Source organism: Gracilinanus agilis, chromosome 4 (genome assembly GCF_016433145.1).
Source record: "Gracilinanus agilis isolate LMUSP501 chromosome 4, AgileGrace, whole genome shotgun sequence".
In the NCBI taxonomy this organism is placed as follows: domain Eukaryota; kingdom Metazoa; phylum Chordata; class Mammalia; order Didelphimorphia; family Didelphidae; genus Gracilinanus; species Gracilinanus agilis.
In genome coordinates this window covers 119,062,868-119,079,456 of record NC_058133.1, presented here as the reverse complement: position 1 = coordinate 119,079,456, position 16,589 = coordinate 119,062,868, and the positions used below count along the sequence as shown (strand labels likewise).

Here is a 16,589-nt window from a genome sequence, read left to right as displayed (position 1 = left end):
GTGAATAGAGTTCACTACAGAGAATTATACATAATGTTTCTCTACATAGGAATACAGATAATTAGATCTCACTGAGGCCCTTAAAAAGGCAAATTTAAAAATTATAAGTTTTCTTTCTTTCCCCTCTGTATCTTATTTACCTTTTCATGTTTCTCTCGATTTTTGTGGTTGGATATCAAACTTTCCATTTAGCCCTGGTCTTTTCTGTGCAAATACCTGGAATTCTTCAATTTTGTTGAATGCCCATACTTTCCCCTGGAAATATATAGTCAATTTTGATGGGTAGTTGATCCGTGGTTGCAGGCCCAGCTCTCTTGCCTTTCTGAATATCGTATTCCAAGCCTTGTGATCTTTTAGCGTGGAGGCTGCCAGATCCTGTGTGATCCTGATTGGTGCTCCTTGATATTTGAATTGTTTCTTTCTGGCTTCTTGTAAGATTCTTTCCTTTGCTTGGAAACTCTTGAATTTGGCAATTATATTTCTGGGTGTTTTCTTTTCTTGATCGAATGCTGCAGGTGTTCTATGAATCCTTTCAATGTCTATATTGCCCTCTTGTTGTAGGACTTCAGGGCAATTTTGCTGAATTATTTCTGTTAGTATGGAGTCCAGGTTTCTATTAATTTCTGGTTTTTCTGGAAGACCAATTATTCTCAGATTGTCTCTTCTAGACCGGTTTTCTTGGTCTGTCACTCTCTCTTTGAGATATTTCATGTTTCCTTCTATTTTTTCAGTCTTTTGACTTTGTTTTATTTGTTCTTGTTGTCTTGAGAGATCATTAGCTTCTAGTTGCTCAATTCTAGCCTTTAGGGACTGGTTTTCAGCTATAATTTTTCGGTTTTCGGCTATGATCTTTTGGTTTTTGGCTATAATCTTCTGGTTTTCGGCTATAAGCTTCTGGTATTCCTTTTCAATCTGGTCATTTCTGGTGTTCAATTTGCTTATCAGTTCATTTGGTTTCTGAGCCTCACTTTCCAGTTGCAAGATTCTACCTTTTAAACTGTTATTTTCTTGCTAGATCTCTTCCATCTTCCTCAGAATCTCAGTTTTGAACTCTTCCATAGCTTGTGAGGAGTTTTCCTTATTTGAGGAGGGTCTGGATGCTTGTTTGTTGTCCTCCTCTGTTTGCTCGGTTGTCTGGATTTTCTCTGTGTAAAAGTTGTCGAGTGTTAAAGACTTCTTTTTCTTGTTGTTAATCTTTCTCTTCTGAACTTCCTGAGACTGGGTAGCCATCGTTAGCCCAACAGCTTCTCAGGTTTATCCTTGCGCTCAGGGTCTGTCCACGGTCAAGCCCCCTGGTGGATCCCCTTGCTTGATCCTCTGTTGGAGGTTTTTTTACAAGTCTCAGGGCGCTGCTTCCACAGTCGTATACCCGTCCACGCTGGTTCCCCACTCAGGGTTTCAGAGCTTTAGCTCGTGTCTTTGTCTGCCTCCACCCACGCCTCCTTGGAGCCTGAGCTCTGAGCCCGCCTGAGCTCTGCTCCTGCGCTCTGCGCCCTAAGCCCGTGCTTAGATTTCGGGTGCGTTCTTTGGCTTTTTGGGGTCCCAAATCTTGCTGCTCTCAGGAACAGGCCCCAGAGCTGCCAATGACTCGATGGGTGCCCCAAACTTGCTCTATTTCTTTTTAGATGGCTTCGGTGCTATAGGTGTTGTGTGTGGAGGGGTTGGGGGTGGTGTGGTTGCTCAGCCCGTGATTTAGTAAGAGCTGTTTCACCCCTTTATAGCATGGAAATGCCTCGATCCCACGTACCTTCCATGCTGTGCCCTGTTGTGGGGTTCCTCCGTTCGTCTGGACTTGTTTTTATGTCCCCTTGAGGAGTTTTGTGTGTTTCGGTCAGGAGAGGTTAAGAGCTGCTTCTTACTCTGCTGCCTTCTTAACCCGGAACCCCTTAGTCATAAGTCTTAATCAAATTGCAATGGTACCAGTGAGGCCATACTTATTATCTCTTTGCTTGAAGAAGTTTAATTCATCTTTGCTTTCTCCTTTTTTCACATTTGTGGGTGAAATCTATGACTATGAATACTTTTAGTGTTCTTGGATATGTCTCCTATGAATTTGTTCAGTACTTATTTTTTCTTTTAATGTCCTATCTTTTGTGGTAGCTGGCTTAACATTTGTAATATGAGATATTTTCCCTTCATTTTGATTTCTGAATACACTTCATCAGACTGTCAAATCTCTAGGCAAGTATATCATTCCTAGTACTCATTAAATATTTTTCATTTCTGGCCAAGAGCCCATAATTTGTATATTTTACATACAGATTCCTTGTTTGGAAATCCAAATCCCATCCTCTGACATCATTGAAGACTTTTACTTTTCACATCTCCCTCTCTTTTTAAAAATCTCTACCTGGGGCAGCTGGGTGGCTCAGTGAATTGAGATCCAGGCCTAGAGATAGGTGGTCCTAGGTTCAAATCTGGCCTCAGGTAATTCTTAGCTGTGTGACCCTGGGCAAGTCACTTAATCTCCATTGCCTAGCACTTACCACTCTTCTGCTGTAGAACTAATATACAGTATTGATTCTAAGATGGAAAGTAAGGGTTTAAAAAAACACCAAGTCTCTACCTTCAGTCCATAGTAATGATGAAATGATCACCTCTTTCTAGGTCTTAAAGTTTCCTGCTTACGATTTTATAATCCCTAGAGATGATATCTACGTTTGTTTTGTCAGTCTCATTTGCTTCCATGTGAATCACCGCAGTTGGATATTGACTAGTAAGATTTGACAAGTCACTATCGCATCTCAGATTCATGCGTCAGAGGAAAAGAACCAATCTTTCCCAGTGCCTCACACTGAACTTTATATACCCTTTTAGCATGGGGATTTTCCTATATTTCTAGAACAAACAACCTTTCAGTGATTATACAGATCCTTGGTTTACTATTTCATGGTTTTAATTTGTAATTTTATATAGCATTCTGTAATGGAAGATTTTTCTACAGAGAAGACTCCCAACTTGCATATATGTGGCTGACTAAAATACAACCCCTTTAAGATGAATGGTTGCCCTTGTTCAACTACTATAATAATATATCTTCCCACTGGCCCTGATGTATTTCTACTTTTACTTCTTTCTATTGTCAGTGAAGTAAGAATAGTGTTCAGGGGACTTGATAGGCTATAGGGAAAAAGGTCATTTGCTGTGTCACCATCTTTACTTGCTCTATATACCTTAACATATTCTTATTTCCTGCTCCTCTCTGCCGTTCTGTCCCCTAATATAACACTCAGCTGCCTTATTGTCATGTGCAAGTGAAGGTATATCATCTAAAGACCAAGCTAGCCAAATTCAGAGACTTTTATTGCCATGTTGGCTACCAGGTGAAGGATATTTTCAGCCACAACAAAACTTACCTGGACAGTATTCTAGGTCACAAAGGAGTTGGCAATAGCTCTTGTTCATACATATTTGAATCAGTTCCTTAATAGATCTTGGATATACCTTTTATCAAAGAAAGTTTCTCAAAAGATTTTTTTCAGATAACTTTTTCTTTTCTAATTTTAGTTTCATTGTGGGATGCAGAATGAACTGAATTTTTGCCAGATTTCTTTTTAGAAGGGACACTTTTGGGGGTAGCTGGGTAGCTTAATGGATTGAGAGCCAGGCCTAGAGAGGAGAGGTCCTAGGTTCAAACCTGGCCTCAGACACTTCCCAGCTGTGTGAACCTGGGCAAGTCATTTAACCCCCATTGCCTAGCCCTTACCACTCTCTTCTGCCTTGGAGCCAATATACAGTATTGACTCCAAGATGGAAGGTAAGGGTTTAAAAAAAAAAAAAGAAGTGACATTTTTTTGTTGTTGTTTTTAAATAGTGGGTGAGCCCTTTCCAAAGTGGTTGGAAGTTTTTGGGCTTATTGAGCATTGTACTCTACTGAGTTAGTTTGTTTCTGTAAGTTTTTATACCTAATATGATAGGACTTAATAGACACCTTTTTTTGATTTACTTTTTTGCTTTATTTTATTGATTTATTTGGCATCTTTTTTCCTAATCTAAGACAAGCAACTGAAAGTTACTCACTTTGGCATCTAATCATAGTGGGATCATTAGATCACAGATTTAGAGGAAGAAATTAACTTGCTTATTCCCTCATTTTACAGATGAGAAAACTTAGGCCTAGATGGGTTAAGTGACTTGCCCAAGGTTAGATGGGCAAAATGAACCCATGTCCTCTGACTACTCTTCTTCCTATTATTTTCCTATTATTTTGCTTTTTTACTTTGTTTTTTTTTTGTTTTTTTTTTGGTTATTGTACATCATGATCAGTATCCAGAGAATTTGAGGAAAGCCCCCAGAATGATAGGTTACTCCCCTGTAGCAGATTTAAGGGAAAACAGGGATAGGATTTGTACATGATTAATAGGCATGGACAGGTTGCAGTTTGCACTATTGGAGGGAATACGCATACTTAGATTCATTGACTTCTTCAACCAAAACCAAGTTCTTTTTGATGATTACTACTGTGTAATATAGTGTGAGATATGGTACTTCAAGACCCCCATCTTTCCCACTGTTTTTCCCTTATTTCCCTTGAGATTTTTGACCTTTTGTTTCCATATGAAATTCTTTACTATTTTCTTGAGTTCTTCTATAAAGTAATCCTTTGGTAGTTTGAATCATGTAGTACCAAATAGGTACATTAAATAATATTGTTGTTTTTATCATTGGCAAAGCCTAATCATGAGCAATTAATATTTTTCAGTTATTTAGGTCTGTCTATTTCTGTAGTTTCTGTAGCTGCATTCATATAGTTTCTCTGTGTGTACTTTGATAAGGAGACTCCCAAATATTTGGAACTCCCATTCTATAAGTTATTTTGAATAGAAATTTTCTATCTTTTCCCACTATACTTTGTGTGTGATATACAGAGATGCTAATGATTTCTATGACTTTATTTTATATCTCATAACTTTTCTGAAGTTATTAATTTTAGATTAAAAATTTTGGGTTATCAGGATAGTTGACAAAATTGAACTTAACCCTCTATTAGCACATTTAATTAAAGAGAATACAGTTATCTAAATGTAGTGGTTAAATATACTTTATTTTAGTTTTGTGCAACATAAAAATAGTTATTGAGGCATGCATTATTGAGTTTAATCTGTATTACTTTTCAAATGTAACAGGTTTTCTTAGGAAGTGACACTACTTTTTTTAACATTCTTTTTTTTAATTAAGTTCATTTAATTAATTAATTAATTTAGAGTATTTTCCCATAGTTACATGATTCATGTTCTTTCCCTCCCTTCCTCCCACACCCATTCCACTGGGTTTTACATATGTCATTGATCAAGACCTATTTCCATATTATTAATATTTGCACTAGAATGATTGTTTAGAGTCTACATCCCCAATCATATCTCCAATGACCCATGTGATCAAGTAGTTGTTTTTCTTCTGTGTTTCTACTCCCACAATTCTTTCTGTGGATGTGAAGAGTGTTCTTATAAGTTCCTCAGAAATGTTTTGGATCATTGTATTGCTGCTAGTAGAGAAGTCCATTACATTCTATTGTACCACAGTGTATCCACCTCTATGTACAATGTTCTCCTGGATCTTCTCCTTTTGCTCTGCATCAATTCCTGGAAGTTGTTCCAGTTCACATGGAATTCCTCCAGTTCATTATCCCTCTCATTTATTTATTTATTTGTTCGTTCATTCGTTCCTTCCTTCATTTATTTATTTATCTTAAGAGCCCTTACCTTCTGACTTGGATTCAATATCGTGTATTGACTCCACAGCAGAAGAGTGATAAGGGCTAAGCAATGGGGGTCAAGAGACTTGCCCAGGGTCACACAGCTGGGAAGTGTCTGAGGCCAGATTTGAACCTAGGACCTCCTGTCTCTAGGCATGGTTCTCAATCCACTGAGCTACCCAGCTGCCCCCTCATTATTCCTTTTAACACAATAGTATTCCATTACCAACAGATACCACAATTTGTTCAGCCATTCCCCAATCAAAGGCTGTCCCCTCATTTTCCAATTTTTTGCCACCACAAAGAGCACGGCTATAGACATTTTTGTACAAGTCTTTTTCCTTATTATCTCTTTGGGGTATAAACCCAGAAGTGGTATGGCTGGATCAAAGGGCAGGCAATCTTTTAAAGCCCTTTGGGCATAGTTCCTAATTGTCTTCCAGAATGGTTGGATCAATTCACATCTCCACCAGCATATTTTAACATTGATATTACAAATAAAATGGAACATAAATTCACCTTATTGTAGTTTAGTTAAGAACTAAAAAAATTGAATTAAGCATCTTACAAGTAGGAATTTTTTGAAAGGGTTTTAAAAAATTATTGAAATCTGGAAAGTATTAAAAGCATTACTTTCTTCGGAAGCCTTGAACACAGCCTAACAAGGGATATTTAACTAAGGATTATTTATTAGGAAGTCATAAATAATTATTTGTTTCATTATCACCAGTGATACTACTTTCCATTGCTTATTTAGCTTCAGTTACCACTTTTGAAATGAACCCAAAATAAAGGCTTGCTTGGTCATATTAATCAAATATAGTTTTAAATGGAAAGGAAGTGCGTGGTTGAGCACTTTTGCTGAGTTTATGTATTTGTGTAGCTTCTTAGAAGTTCATGTTTCCTAGATTAGTAAATGAATCAGAGGCTAAAATTGAAGTGTTATGAGGACCCTCGGAGGTGGGTCATCCAACCTCTTCTTGTAGGCCTTTCAGTGTCGTGAAAGCAAAACTGGTTCAGTTGCTCAATCTTTCATTTCCACTTTTTCATTTCCCTTTGTTTTGGAAAACCAATCACTGGGGAAAACAATTTTCTCAGGGGTAGCATTCAACTTCCACATTTTAAAGAACTAAGATACTTTTTAAAGTAACAGTGCATTTCTCTGCTGTTTAGATAGTAAATGGCAAGCATGTAATCCTCAGTGTTAAGCTATTTTAAGAAAACAGCTTCCATGGTCTTTAGGCCATTTCAAAAGCTGCTTTCATATCTTATTCCTTTTAAATTATTTCGTCTTTTGAGATTAATAACTCAGAAGACATCCTTCTTAATCTTTAATGGAACACGTAGTGATATGTAAAGAACTAACTTTAGTTCTTGGTAATAGGACATAATACTTCTAGTTCTTTTGCTAACCTTACAAATAGAGGTCTTAGATAAAGAAAGAGATATCTATATATTTCCTTTTCTTAATAACAAAAATTTTCTTAATAATAGTGCAATGTGTTGCATTTCAAAACTTTCTTTGTAAACTGGTTGTTTGAGTCTCAGTTCATTCTCCTATAGGAAGAGTAAAAAAATGGTGGTTTGGTTCCCTACAGAAGCCTATTTAACTCATAGTTTAATTCTGTAAACTTTTATTAATATTTTTGCACAAGTCTTTTTATCTATGATCTCTTTGGGGTACAAACCCAGCAATGATATGGCTGGATCAAAGGGCAGGCAGTCTTTTAGTGCTCTTTGGACATAGTTCCAAATTGCCATCCAGAATGTTTGGATCAGTTCACAACTCCACGAACAATGCATTAATGTCCCAATTTTGCCACATCCCCTCCAACATTCATTACTCACCTCTACTGTCATTTTAGCCAATCTGCTAGGTGTGAGGTGATACCTCAGAGTTGTTTTGATTTGCATTTCTCTAATTATTAGAGATTTAGAACACTTTCTCATGTGCTTATTGATAGTCTTGATTTCTTTATCTGAAAATTGCCTATTCATGTCCCTTGCCCATTTAGCAACTGAGGAATGGCTTGATTTTTTTGTACAATTGATTTAGATCCTTATATATTTGAGTAATTAGACCTTTGTCAGAGTTTTTTGTTATAAAGATTTTTTTCTCAGTTTGTTGTTTCCCTTCTGATTTTGGTTAAGCATTGTTTATGTTTGCACAAAAACTTTTTAATTTAATATAATCAAAATTGTTTATTTTACATTTTGTATTTTTTCTAACTCTTGCTTAGTTTTAAAATCTTTCCTTGAAAAGGGAGACCTTACCTCTAATGAAGAGGAAATTAAGGCAATCATTAAAAACTATGTTGCCCAATTATATGGCAATAAATTTAGCAATCTAGGTGATATGGATGAATATTTACAAAAATATAAATTGCCAAGGGGGTAGCTGGGTAGCTCAGTGGATTGAGAACCAGGCCTAGAGACAGGAGGTCCCAGGTTCAAATCTGGCCTCAGACACTTCCCAGCTGTGTGACCCTGGGCAAGTCACTTGACACCCATTGCCTAGCCGTTACCACTCTTTTCTACCTTGGAACCAATATACAGTATTGATTCCAAGATAGGAGGTAAGGGTTTAAAAAATACCAGAAATTTTTTTGTTGGATTTTGCTTGTCAAATTCAAATGTTCCTTATTATTATAAGTTCTTATATGTAAAGACTATATAAACGGAAGGAAAAGACCAAATTTAAATATCATTACTAATTTTTAATCATATTTTTGCATATTTGTCCTTTTAAAATATGATCACTGGTAAGCAGTATTGTGTCATTACCACAGTATGCTACATGTTCTAGTAGCTACTATATAAAAATAAGTTATGACTGATTCTCTGCTTTTTTAGGTGCTTATATTCTAAAGATCCATTTTTGTATAGCTATTATAACCTGCCAATTGTGTTTGCCATTGTTGATGTTATTAAGATGCTATAATATCTTTTGTAGTTTTGGATAGTTAATTTTTAATTTAGTTAATAATATCATTGTAAGAAAGATCAAATTAGAGTGAATACCTGTTGTTTAGAAACTTTCTGCTGGTATTTTATTCTTTTTTTTTTCTTTTGGAAAAGAAATAAAGTGGTATTTGGGGTTTTTTTTGCAGAATCTTACATGGAAAATTTGAAATGTAGAGGAGAAACAACTACCAAGCAGATTACTGAAGCAATGAAGGTAAAAGCCATATGCTGCTTTTAAATGGAAAGATATGTAGTTTGGTGGTCTCTTTGAAAATTCATAACACACTTTTTAGAGTCTGTTTTAGCAGAAATCCTTAGGAGTTTTTTAATTTGATTTTTCTGCATTTGTTGAAGAGGGGGAAGGGAGGGGAAAAGCTTTTATTGTAGCAGTTATAGGCCAGGTACTGTGCTAAATAAGCATTTGCAAATATTATTTTATTTGACTTGAACAAAAATCCAGGGAGGTAGGGGCTATTATTATCCCTATTTTACAGCTGAGGAACCTGAGATAGACAGCATTTCAGTGACTTGCCCAGGATCCCACAGTTAGTGAGTGTCTGAGGCCAGATTTAAACTTTGGTCTTCCTGATTCCAGACCCAGCAGCTAAGGATTTGCTCCATGGTCAGTAGTCATTATGGGTGCTGGTATTTGATTCAGATAACTTTGGAGGCTACATTCAAATCTGAAGCTTTCACAGAAATGTAATTTACGGCATGCAAAGTCAATTGAAAAGTTCTTTTCTTAATGCTGTAATTAGAAATTTGATCATTCAGCATCTCTCTAGTTGAGGATTAACTTTTGCTTCAGTTCGTGGTAGCTTCAGAAATAGCTTTAAGTCCTTTTAAGTTCTAATGCTATTTTAACTGATTGCCTGAAAAACTATGACTTCCTTTTGGCTTGCATGCAGTGGATGAAATCTCTCAGATATCTTGTTAACTCACTTGATATTGTTATCTGAAATGCCTTTCCAATTCCATACCCTCACCTCTGAAATTTTTTAACCTCTTGTCTCACTAAAGAACAGATGCCCATCTTTCCACTTGATGATTTTCTAAGTTATAGAATGTGTCTTACCAGTGAACTTAAGTTTTCAAGATTGGTGTTACTACTTTTGTTTTTTTGTTCTTCCATTGATTTCTTCCATGATCATGTTCCTTAGGTGGAAAAAATGAATACATGATGTATTGCATTATATGTAGTACATGAACTGACTTTTTTTCATAAGTTTTTTTTCAAGTATATTTAAAATTTTTGTAGGTTACAACTAAAGTTTCTCAGCCAGCACTGATGTAATTTCTTGGTAATTTGAAGTCTACCAGTCATGACCCCATCAAACTTTTTTCAAGAATGACTAAAACTTGATATGTGTGGAATCTAGGATATTGTGTTTCTCTTTCACTGAGAATTAACTTGAAATATTTTGTTTTTTAAGTCCTTGCCAGTGTTGATTGAGCAAGCAGATGGGTTCTCTAAAGTTCTAGCGATGCAGCCTGTTCTACAACTTCAGAGGCTCCACCAAGAAGTTTTCTCTGGCAACCACACGAAAGAAGCTATAAAACCTGAGAACTTTATAACACAAATAGAAACCACCCCAACAGAGACTAATGCCCAGAAAACCACTAACATAGTACTGAAAAGGAAGAGACCTAAAGACTCCCCACAGAGAAAAAAGTATCCATTGCTGCGAATGAAGATTGATCTTGATTCATGAGATGCCCTGTTTATCTTGGAAGTGGTAAAAGGCCTTTATCTATAGCATTGAGCCTAGCTGGAACTTTATGTAGAATAGCAAATAACTTAGTTTAAAATATAGCAGTATAATCAATCAATAAACATGTGATATAGTGTATATATTTCTTAATTTACCATTTCATCTGCAATAAGATGAAAAACTTGTTTCATTTGGGGTATGATGGTCATCAGTAGGCAACAATGGTGCAAATGTTCCATATTCTCAGGTACCGGTGTCATGGTCATTTTCATGGAATTTCCTGGTTGAGGTAAACTGTTAGGCTTCCATAAATTATATCTTTTTATATAGATAACATAACAATAATCTACTTGTTTTAACCTACTGAAAAGGAATCCCCAGTTTTGATCAATATGTGTAATTTTGATTTTACAAATTAATGTCCATATGGGAAAATGGTATTTATAGTGTTGCTCCTTTTCCACTTAGTTTGGACTTAATTGATCCATATTTTTGTGTAATGCTATTTATGTTTATTGTTATTATTGTTATATGCTCATTCAGACAGTGTTCTTGTAAATAAAAGAAGACTTCAGTGCTTCACTTTGCTATATGTATATTTTTATATTTCATAAAACTCTTAGTCTTAGAATAGTATTTGACTGTGGACTAGTATTTTCAGATTTTTCTTTGACAGTGCATGCAATGTTATTTTTTATTTTTATTTTTTATCTTTAGTTTTTACACATAGATACAATTTTCAGTAATCATTTTTTTGACTTTTGGGGATCTTTGTTCTCTTCCTCCTTCTCCCCTTTCTTCACAATAGCATGTAATATGATTTAGGTTATACATATGCTATCATGCAACACATATTTCCATGTTCATATTGTAAAAGAAGACACATATTGCTTCTACAAGGAAGAAAGTTATGAAGGAAATGAAATGAAAAATGGTATTCTTCGACCTGGATTTCTACTCCATTGGTTTGTTCTCTGGTAGTGAATAACCTTTTTTATCATGAGTCTTCTTAGAGTTGTCTTAGATCCTTGCGTTGCTGATAATAGTTAAGTTATTCACAGTTGATCATCATACGTTATTGCTGTTACTGTGTACAGTGTTCTCCTGGTTCTGCTCACTTCACTTTGCATTACTTCATATAAGTCCAAGTTTTTTTTCTATGATTGTCCTGTTCATTTCTTATGGCACGATAGTATTCCATTAATAATCATATCCTACAGCTTCTTTAGCCATTCCTCAATTGTTGAACATCAGTTCAGTCTCCAGCTCTTTGCCAACACTGAAAGAACTACTATAAATATTTTTACACGGGTAGGTTCTCTTGCCTTTTATTTGATCTCTTTGGGATATAGAGCTAGTAGTGGTATTGCTGGGTCAAAGGATATGCATGGTTTTATGGCTCTTTGGACATGATTCTAAATTGCTTTCCAGGATGGTTGTGTCAGTTCACTGCTTCACCAGTAGCGTAATATCTCAGTTTTCCCACATTCCCGCCAATATTTATCATTTTCCTTTTTTGGTCATATTAACCAGTCTGAGAGGTGTGAGGTAGTATATCAGAGTTGTTTTAGTTTGTATTTCTGTAATTAATAGTTATTTGGAACATTTTTTCATATTACTAAAGATATTTTTAATTTATCTGAGAACTGCCTGTTCATATCCTTTGACTGTCATTTGGGCATATTGTTGTGAGGAAGATTAATTTAGTATTAGTGTTGGATCTAGCAAGAAGGGCTGGAGGATTCCAAGATGGAATGAAGGAGCAAGAAGTGGGGCTTGGACTCAGAGAGACTCCATAGTGGTTGGGGGACATAACTGTTGCCAACCCAGGGAGATCTCAGAGTTAGAGGGAAAAACTGCATCCAGATTCCCTGGGATCCTGAGAGAGGTGGATGCTTTCAGCAGTGGACAACAGACCTGCAGAGCAGCACCAAGTGGGGAAGTGGTTTTTGATCTGGTGGACAGCATTGCAAACTCACTCTCCCTACCTGAGTACCTTGGATCATCTGTCCTGGTGGAGTTGGCTCCTGGCATCCTGTGACCATCCTTGGATTTACTGTGAGACCCCAATTGAAAGCCATCCTCAGGCCCTTTAGCTGAGCTGACCAAACCTGGCTGGAACCAGGTTTGGAGGAGCTTTCCCTGTGACTTCAGTACTGCTTCCTTTGGGCCCTGCCTGGCTTAGGTCAGTAGAATAGTCAAGTCCTTCCCTTGCCCCTGTGGTTTGCCCTTAGGTTGTAAATATAGAATCTCTTATTCCCATCCTTTTTATTGTTTCCCTCAATTAAACTGTTATAAACTTTTACCTGTTGCCTGCTGGTTCCATGGGCCCTGGCCTAGGTGGGCTGAGTGACTGTTGGGTCTAACTGCCATTCCTATTGACAGTTAACAGCTTGGCAGTAAACCCTGGTCTCCCTATCCTGGTTGGTCCTGTTTGTCTGTCATTCCTGTCTCTCTCACCCCAGTGAGAACCCACAAATAATAATAGTTAGCATCCCTGGTGCCCCTCCATTACAATATCTTCATATTTTGTATTTGTATTTAGTTTCAGATCAGTTATTTGTGTCAGGTTAATACTTTGACAAGTAATTTTGAAATATCATAGAGAAAATGAATATGTAATCATACTGATCTCTTTTGTGTTTAAAGATCTTAATTTAACAAATACATAGTCATTGATAGATTGCCAAGAAAATGAATAATCTTTATCTTCCACAATTTCCTCAAGTTAGTCTTGAACATTTCTATATTGTAGTTTTTAATCATAATATTAGGAGAATCATATGATTCATATGAAATAATGTTAACATTTTCCTCTTTTGATGACGAGGATCATTCATTTTCGAGGATTTTGCTAACAATACTCTCATACTCACAGTGTCTCAATCACAAATAACAGATTTTTACAGAATCAAGTTTCTCGTTAATAAAATTATAAAAATATCTTAGTATTTTGTGTATTTTATACCACAATGTAATCTGTGTATTTGTAAATAGAAATGTAGTTTATATTAAATTAATACACAAAGAATGAAGTCATGCTTTCTGAAATGTTAGCTTAGGAGCTATATATGATATATATGTGAGCATTTTAAAGTTCTTGTACATGATGAGTATTATCTTCATTCACTAGTTTCTTATAACACTCATCTTTTAATTTGAGACATCTGTAAAAATTAGTTTTTAATCTATAGAATATACAGTATTTCAGCTCTATATAATTTTGTTTCATCTCTATAGACAAAGTATGCTAAAAATTTGCTTAATGTGATAAAAAAAATCTATTTCTCAATTAAAAATAAGATTTACAATGTAAGTACATATAAAGGAGGTGACATTTCAACTTAACTTCCTACAGAGGTATAATGACTGATTTAAGAGGTACTTGAGCCCTTTAGGAAAAATCTGTATACAAGAACTATAAAGAACCCAAGAAGTTCTTGCATCAACCTCATAGGAGAATACTGTGAGACTGTAAGACAGAATTAAATTTCTGCCTTGGTCATAACTAAGGGAATGAGAGTATTGAGTTTTCACCATTTGAATAGGAAGAAAGTATTTTTAAAATAGAAAATAATCTGTTCTAGATAGTTTAGATATTTATTACCTGAGGGCTAAATATTAATATCTGCTTTCCAGCCCTAGAAGTTTATAAAAATTAAGAGGGATTATTCCTAAGGAGGGAGAAAACTGAAGCAAAAATTGGTTCTTGAACTGAATTCTGGGGGTCTTCTGTAACCATATACCAGATCTTATAGAAATTGTACCCCTAGAGTGGTTAAACTCAAGGATAAATAAAAATTCCTTTGAGAGGGATAGAGGCAATTACCAATCAAAGGCATGACAAACAGGTAGCTAGGGCAGCTGGGTAGCTCAGTGGAGTGAGAGTCAGGCCTAGAGACAGGAGGTCCTAGATTCAAACCCGGCCTCAGCCACTTCCCAGCTGTGTGACCCTGGGCAAGTCACTTGACCCCCATTGCCCACCCTTACCAATCTTCCACCTATGAGACAATACACCAAAGTACAAGGGTTTAAAAAAAAAACAATAACTAAACAGGTAGCTATAGTAGTTAAGAACAATAGATAAAAATTAAAGAGGATCTGAAGTTCAGTAGCTGTTCAGGGTGAGAACTGTTCTGATGATCTATAGCAGTGGTTCCCAAACTTTTCTGGCCTACTGCCCCCTTTCCAGAAAAAATATTACTTAGTACCCCCTGTCACATGCTCTCACCGCCCCCTTACAGTTATTCACAGCCCCCAAATACACCTGTGGCCATCACCGCTTCACTGGATCTCTGCAGCACCCACCAGGGGGCACTGGCGCCCATTTTGGGAATCACTGATCTGCTACAACACATGAAATAGAGTAGAATGTAAAAAAGGCAAGAAAATTTCACTTTCTAGCAGATTATCAGAAGAATATTACTAAAAAATGATAGAAAAGACTCAGTAATAAAGGCAAAGACTAACAGGAGAGAAGGGAATCTAAACAGATGGTTAAAAGAAAAGGTCAAGTAAAAGAATGAAAATGGTAAGGTAGAGAGAACACCTTGTAAAAGGGATATAAAGGTATCAGGCCAAGAAGGTAAATGAACTTCAGAAAAAAATTTACTTATACTCTACAGAAGAGTAAGGAGGATTCTCCAACAGTCAACAAACATTAAGTGCTTTCTATGTGCCAGGTTCTCTAGGAAGGCCCTTGCCTTCAGACTTCACATTCTAATGGTAGGCTATGCAAGAAGTGGTGCATACGAGTTGTGCATAAATTCAGTGTAAATTGAATGTAATCTCTCTGAAGGAACTGAAGGCTTTTTTTTTTTTTTTTTTTAAGAAAGTAGCTTTGAGCTGAGTCTTGAAGGAAGGCAGAAAGTGAAGATGAAGAAATAGTGTCAACTAATGAAAGGGCATAGGATTGAAGCACAAGAGGAATATGGCAAGAAGGTCAACATTGCAGAATCATCAGGAATGAACAACAGGGAAATGTGTGTCTTCTTAGGAAATACCCCATTCTTTCCCCCTGAGCATCAGCCTCCACATCACCCATTGCTTATTGGACATTTCAAACTAGATGGCCTAGAGACATCTCAAACTCAAATCTGAAGTTGAATATGTTAGAGATAGATGTCTGGGAATTATCTACAGAGATGTTAGCTAAATCCATAGCATCTTACCAGGAATGTAGTGGGAGGAGACATCTCATATAGGGATGATACCAGCAAAAGCAGTGTAGGAGAGATCAGATGGGTGAACCAAGAAAGTAATGTCACAAAAACCCAGAGAGGAGAGTGTCCAAGAGAAGGGTGGTTGCCAGTTTCCAGAGCAGCAGAGAAGTCAAGAAATATAAGAATTAAAAAGAGATCTAATAAGAGTTGGTAATGAAGAGGTCCTTGTGAGGAAAAGACATGTTGATATGTATTATTTATTAGTAACATTTCTTTTTTGTGAAATCATTTCCCCCTTGCCCTCCCAAAGAAAGGCTGAAGGAACCTACTTCTAAGCTAAGGTTGCTCCCAGACCTCCAAGCTATCAAACTGGGCTAGGACTGGCTTTTTATATTCCTTGAAATAAAAAGAAAGAAAGAAAGAAAGAAAGAAAGAAAGAAAGAAAGAAAGAAAGAAAGAAAGAAGAAAGAAATTAAAAGCAGGGCTGCTCAGCCATGTGAACTTTGACTTATTTCAAAATAAGTTTGGCCATTTTGGAGAAAGGGTACACTGTCATCTTCCTTATTTAAGCGAAGATCCATGAGAGAGGAGTCGAGGTCTCTAAGTTCACCTCCTCATTAACTATTCATTGCCACCTAACTGTCTCTAACCTATTCAACTTCAGATTTGAGTCTCAGGATGTCCAAGGAAGGGAATGATTAATGAGCTCCCAAATGATATGTATATAGGTCTGCTCCAAGTAACTTCAATCTTTGATTTTTGAGATGATCAGACCAACAATTTATTGGTAAAATGCTAATCTAGTCAATAAATTGATATTCTTACCCAAAAACCAGCCTCTCAAATAGTTTTAGTTTAACAATTGATACCTTTGGAAAGAACAGTTTCAACTAAGTAATAAAGTTGTAAGCTAGAGTACACAAAAGGCTAGGGAGTGATTATAAGAGGATAAGTGGAGGCAGAGGAGAGATGGCTTTTTCAGGGAGTTGGTTGAGAAAGAGAAGAAATATAAAATAACATGAGAGGATGTTGTGATCTAATAAAGCTTTTAAAGAT

At 36.2% G+C, this 16,589-nt stretch overlaps 1 protein-coding gene across 1 annotated transcript in view; it reads left to right on the top strand.

Moving 5' to 3' along the window:
* NSL1 (NSL1 component of MIS12 kinetochore complex) overlaps positions 1 to 10,417 on the top strand; it is a 29,097-nt gene extending 18,680 nt beyond the window's left edge. The window contains exons 5-6 of the mRNA XM_044674738.1: positions 8,806 to 8,873; positions 10,093 to 10,417. Coding sequence (XP_044530673.1) covers positions 8,806 to 8,873; positions 10,093 to 10,371 — 347 coding nt within the window. The 3' untranslated portion in view covers positions 10,372 to 10,417. The remainder of the gene's footprint in view (positions 1 to 8,805; positions 8,874 to 10,092) is intronic.
* Positions 10,418 to 16,589: the final 6,172 nt, after the last annotated feature.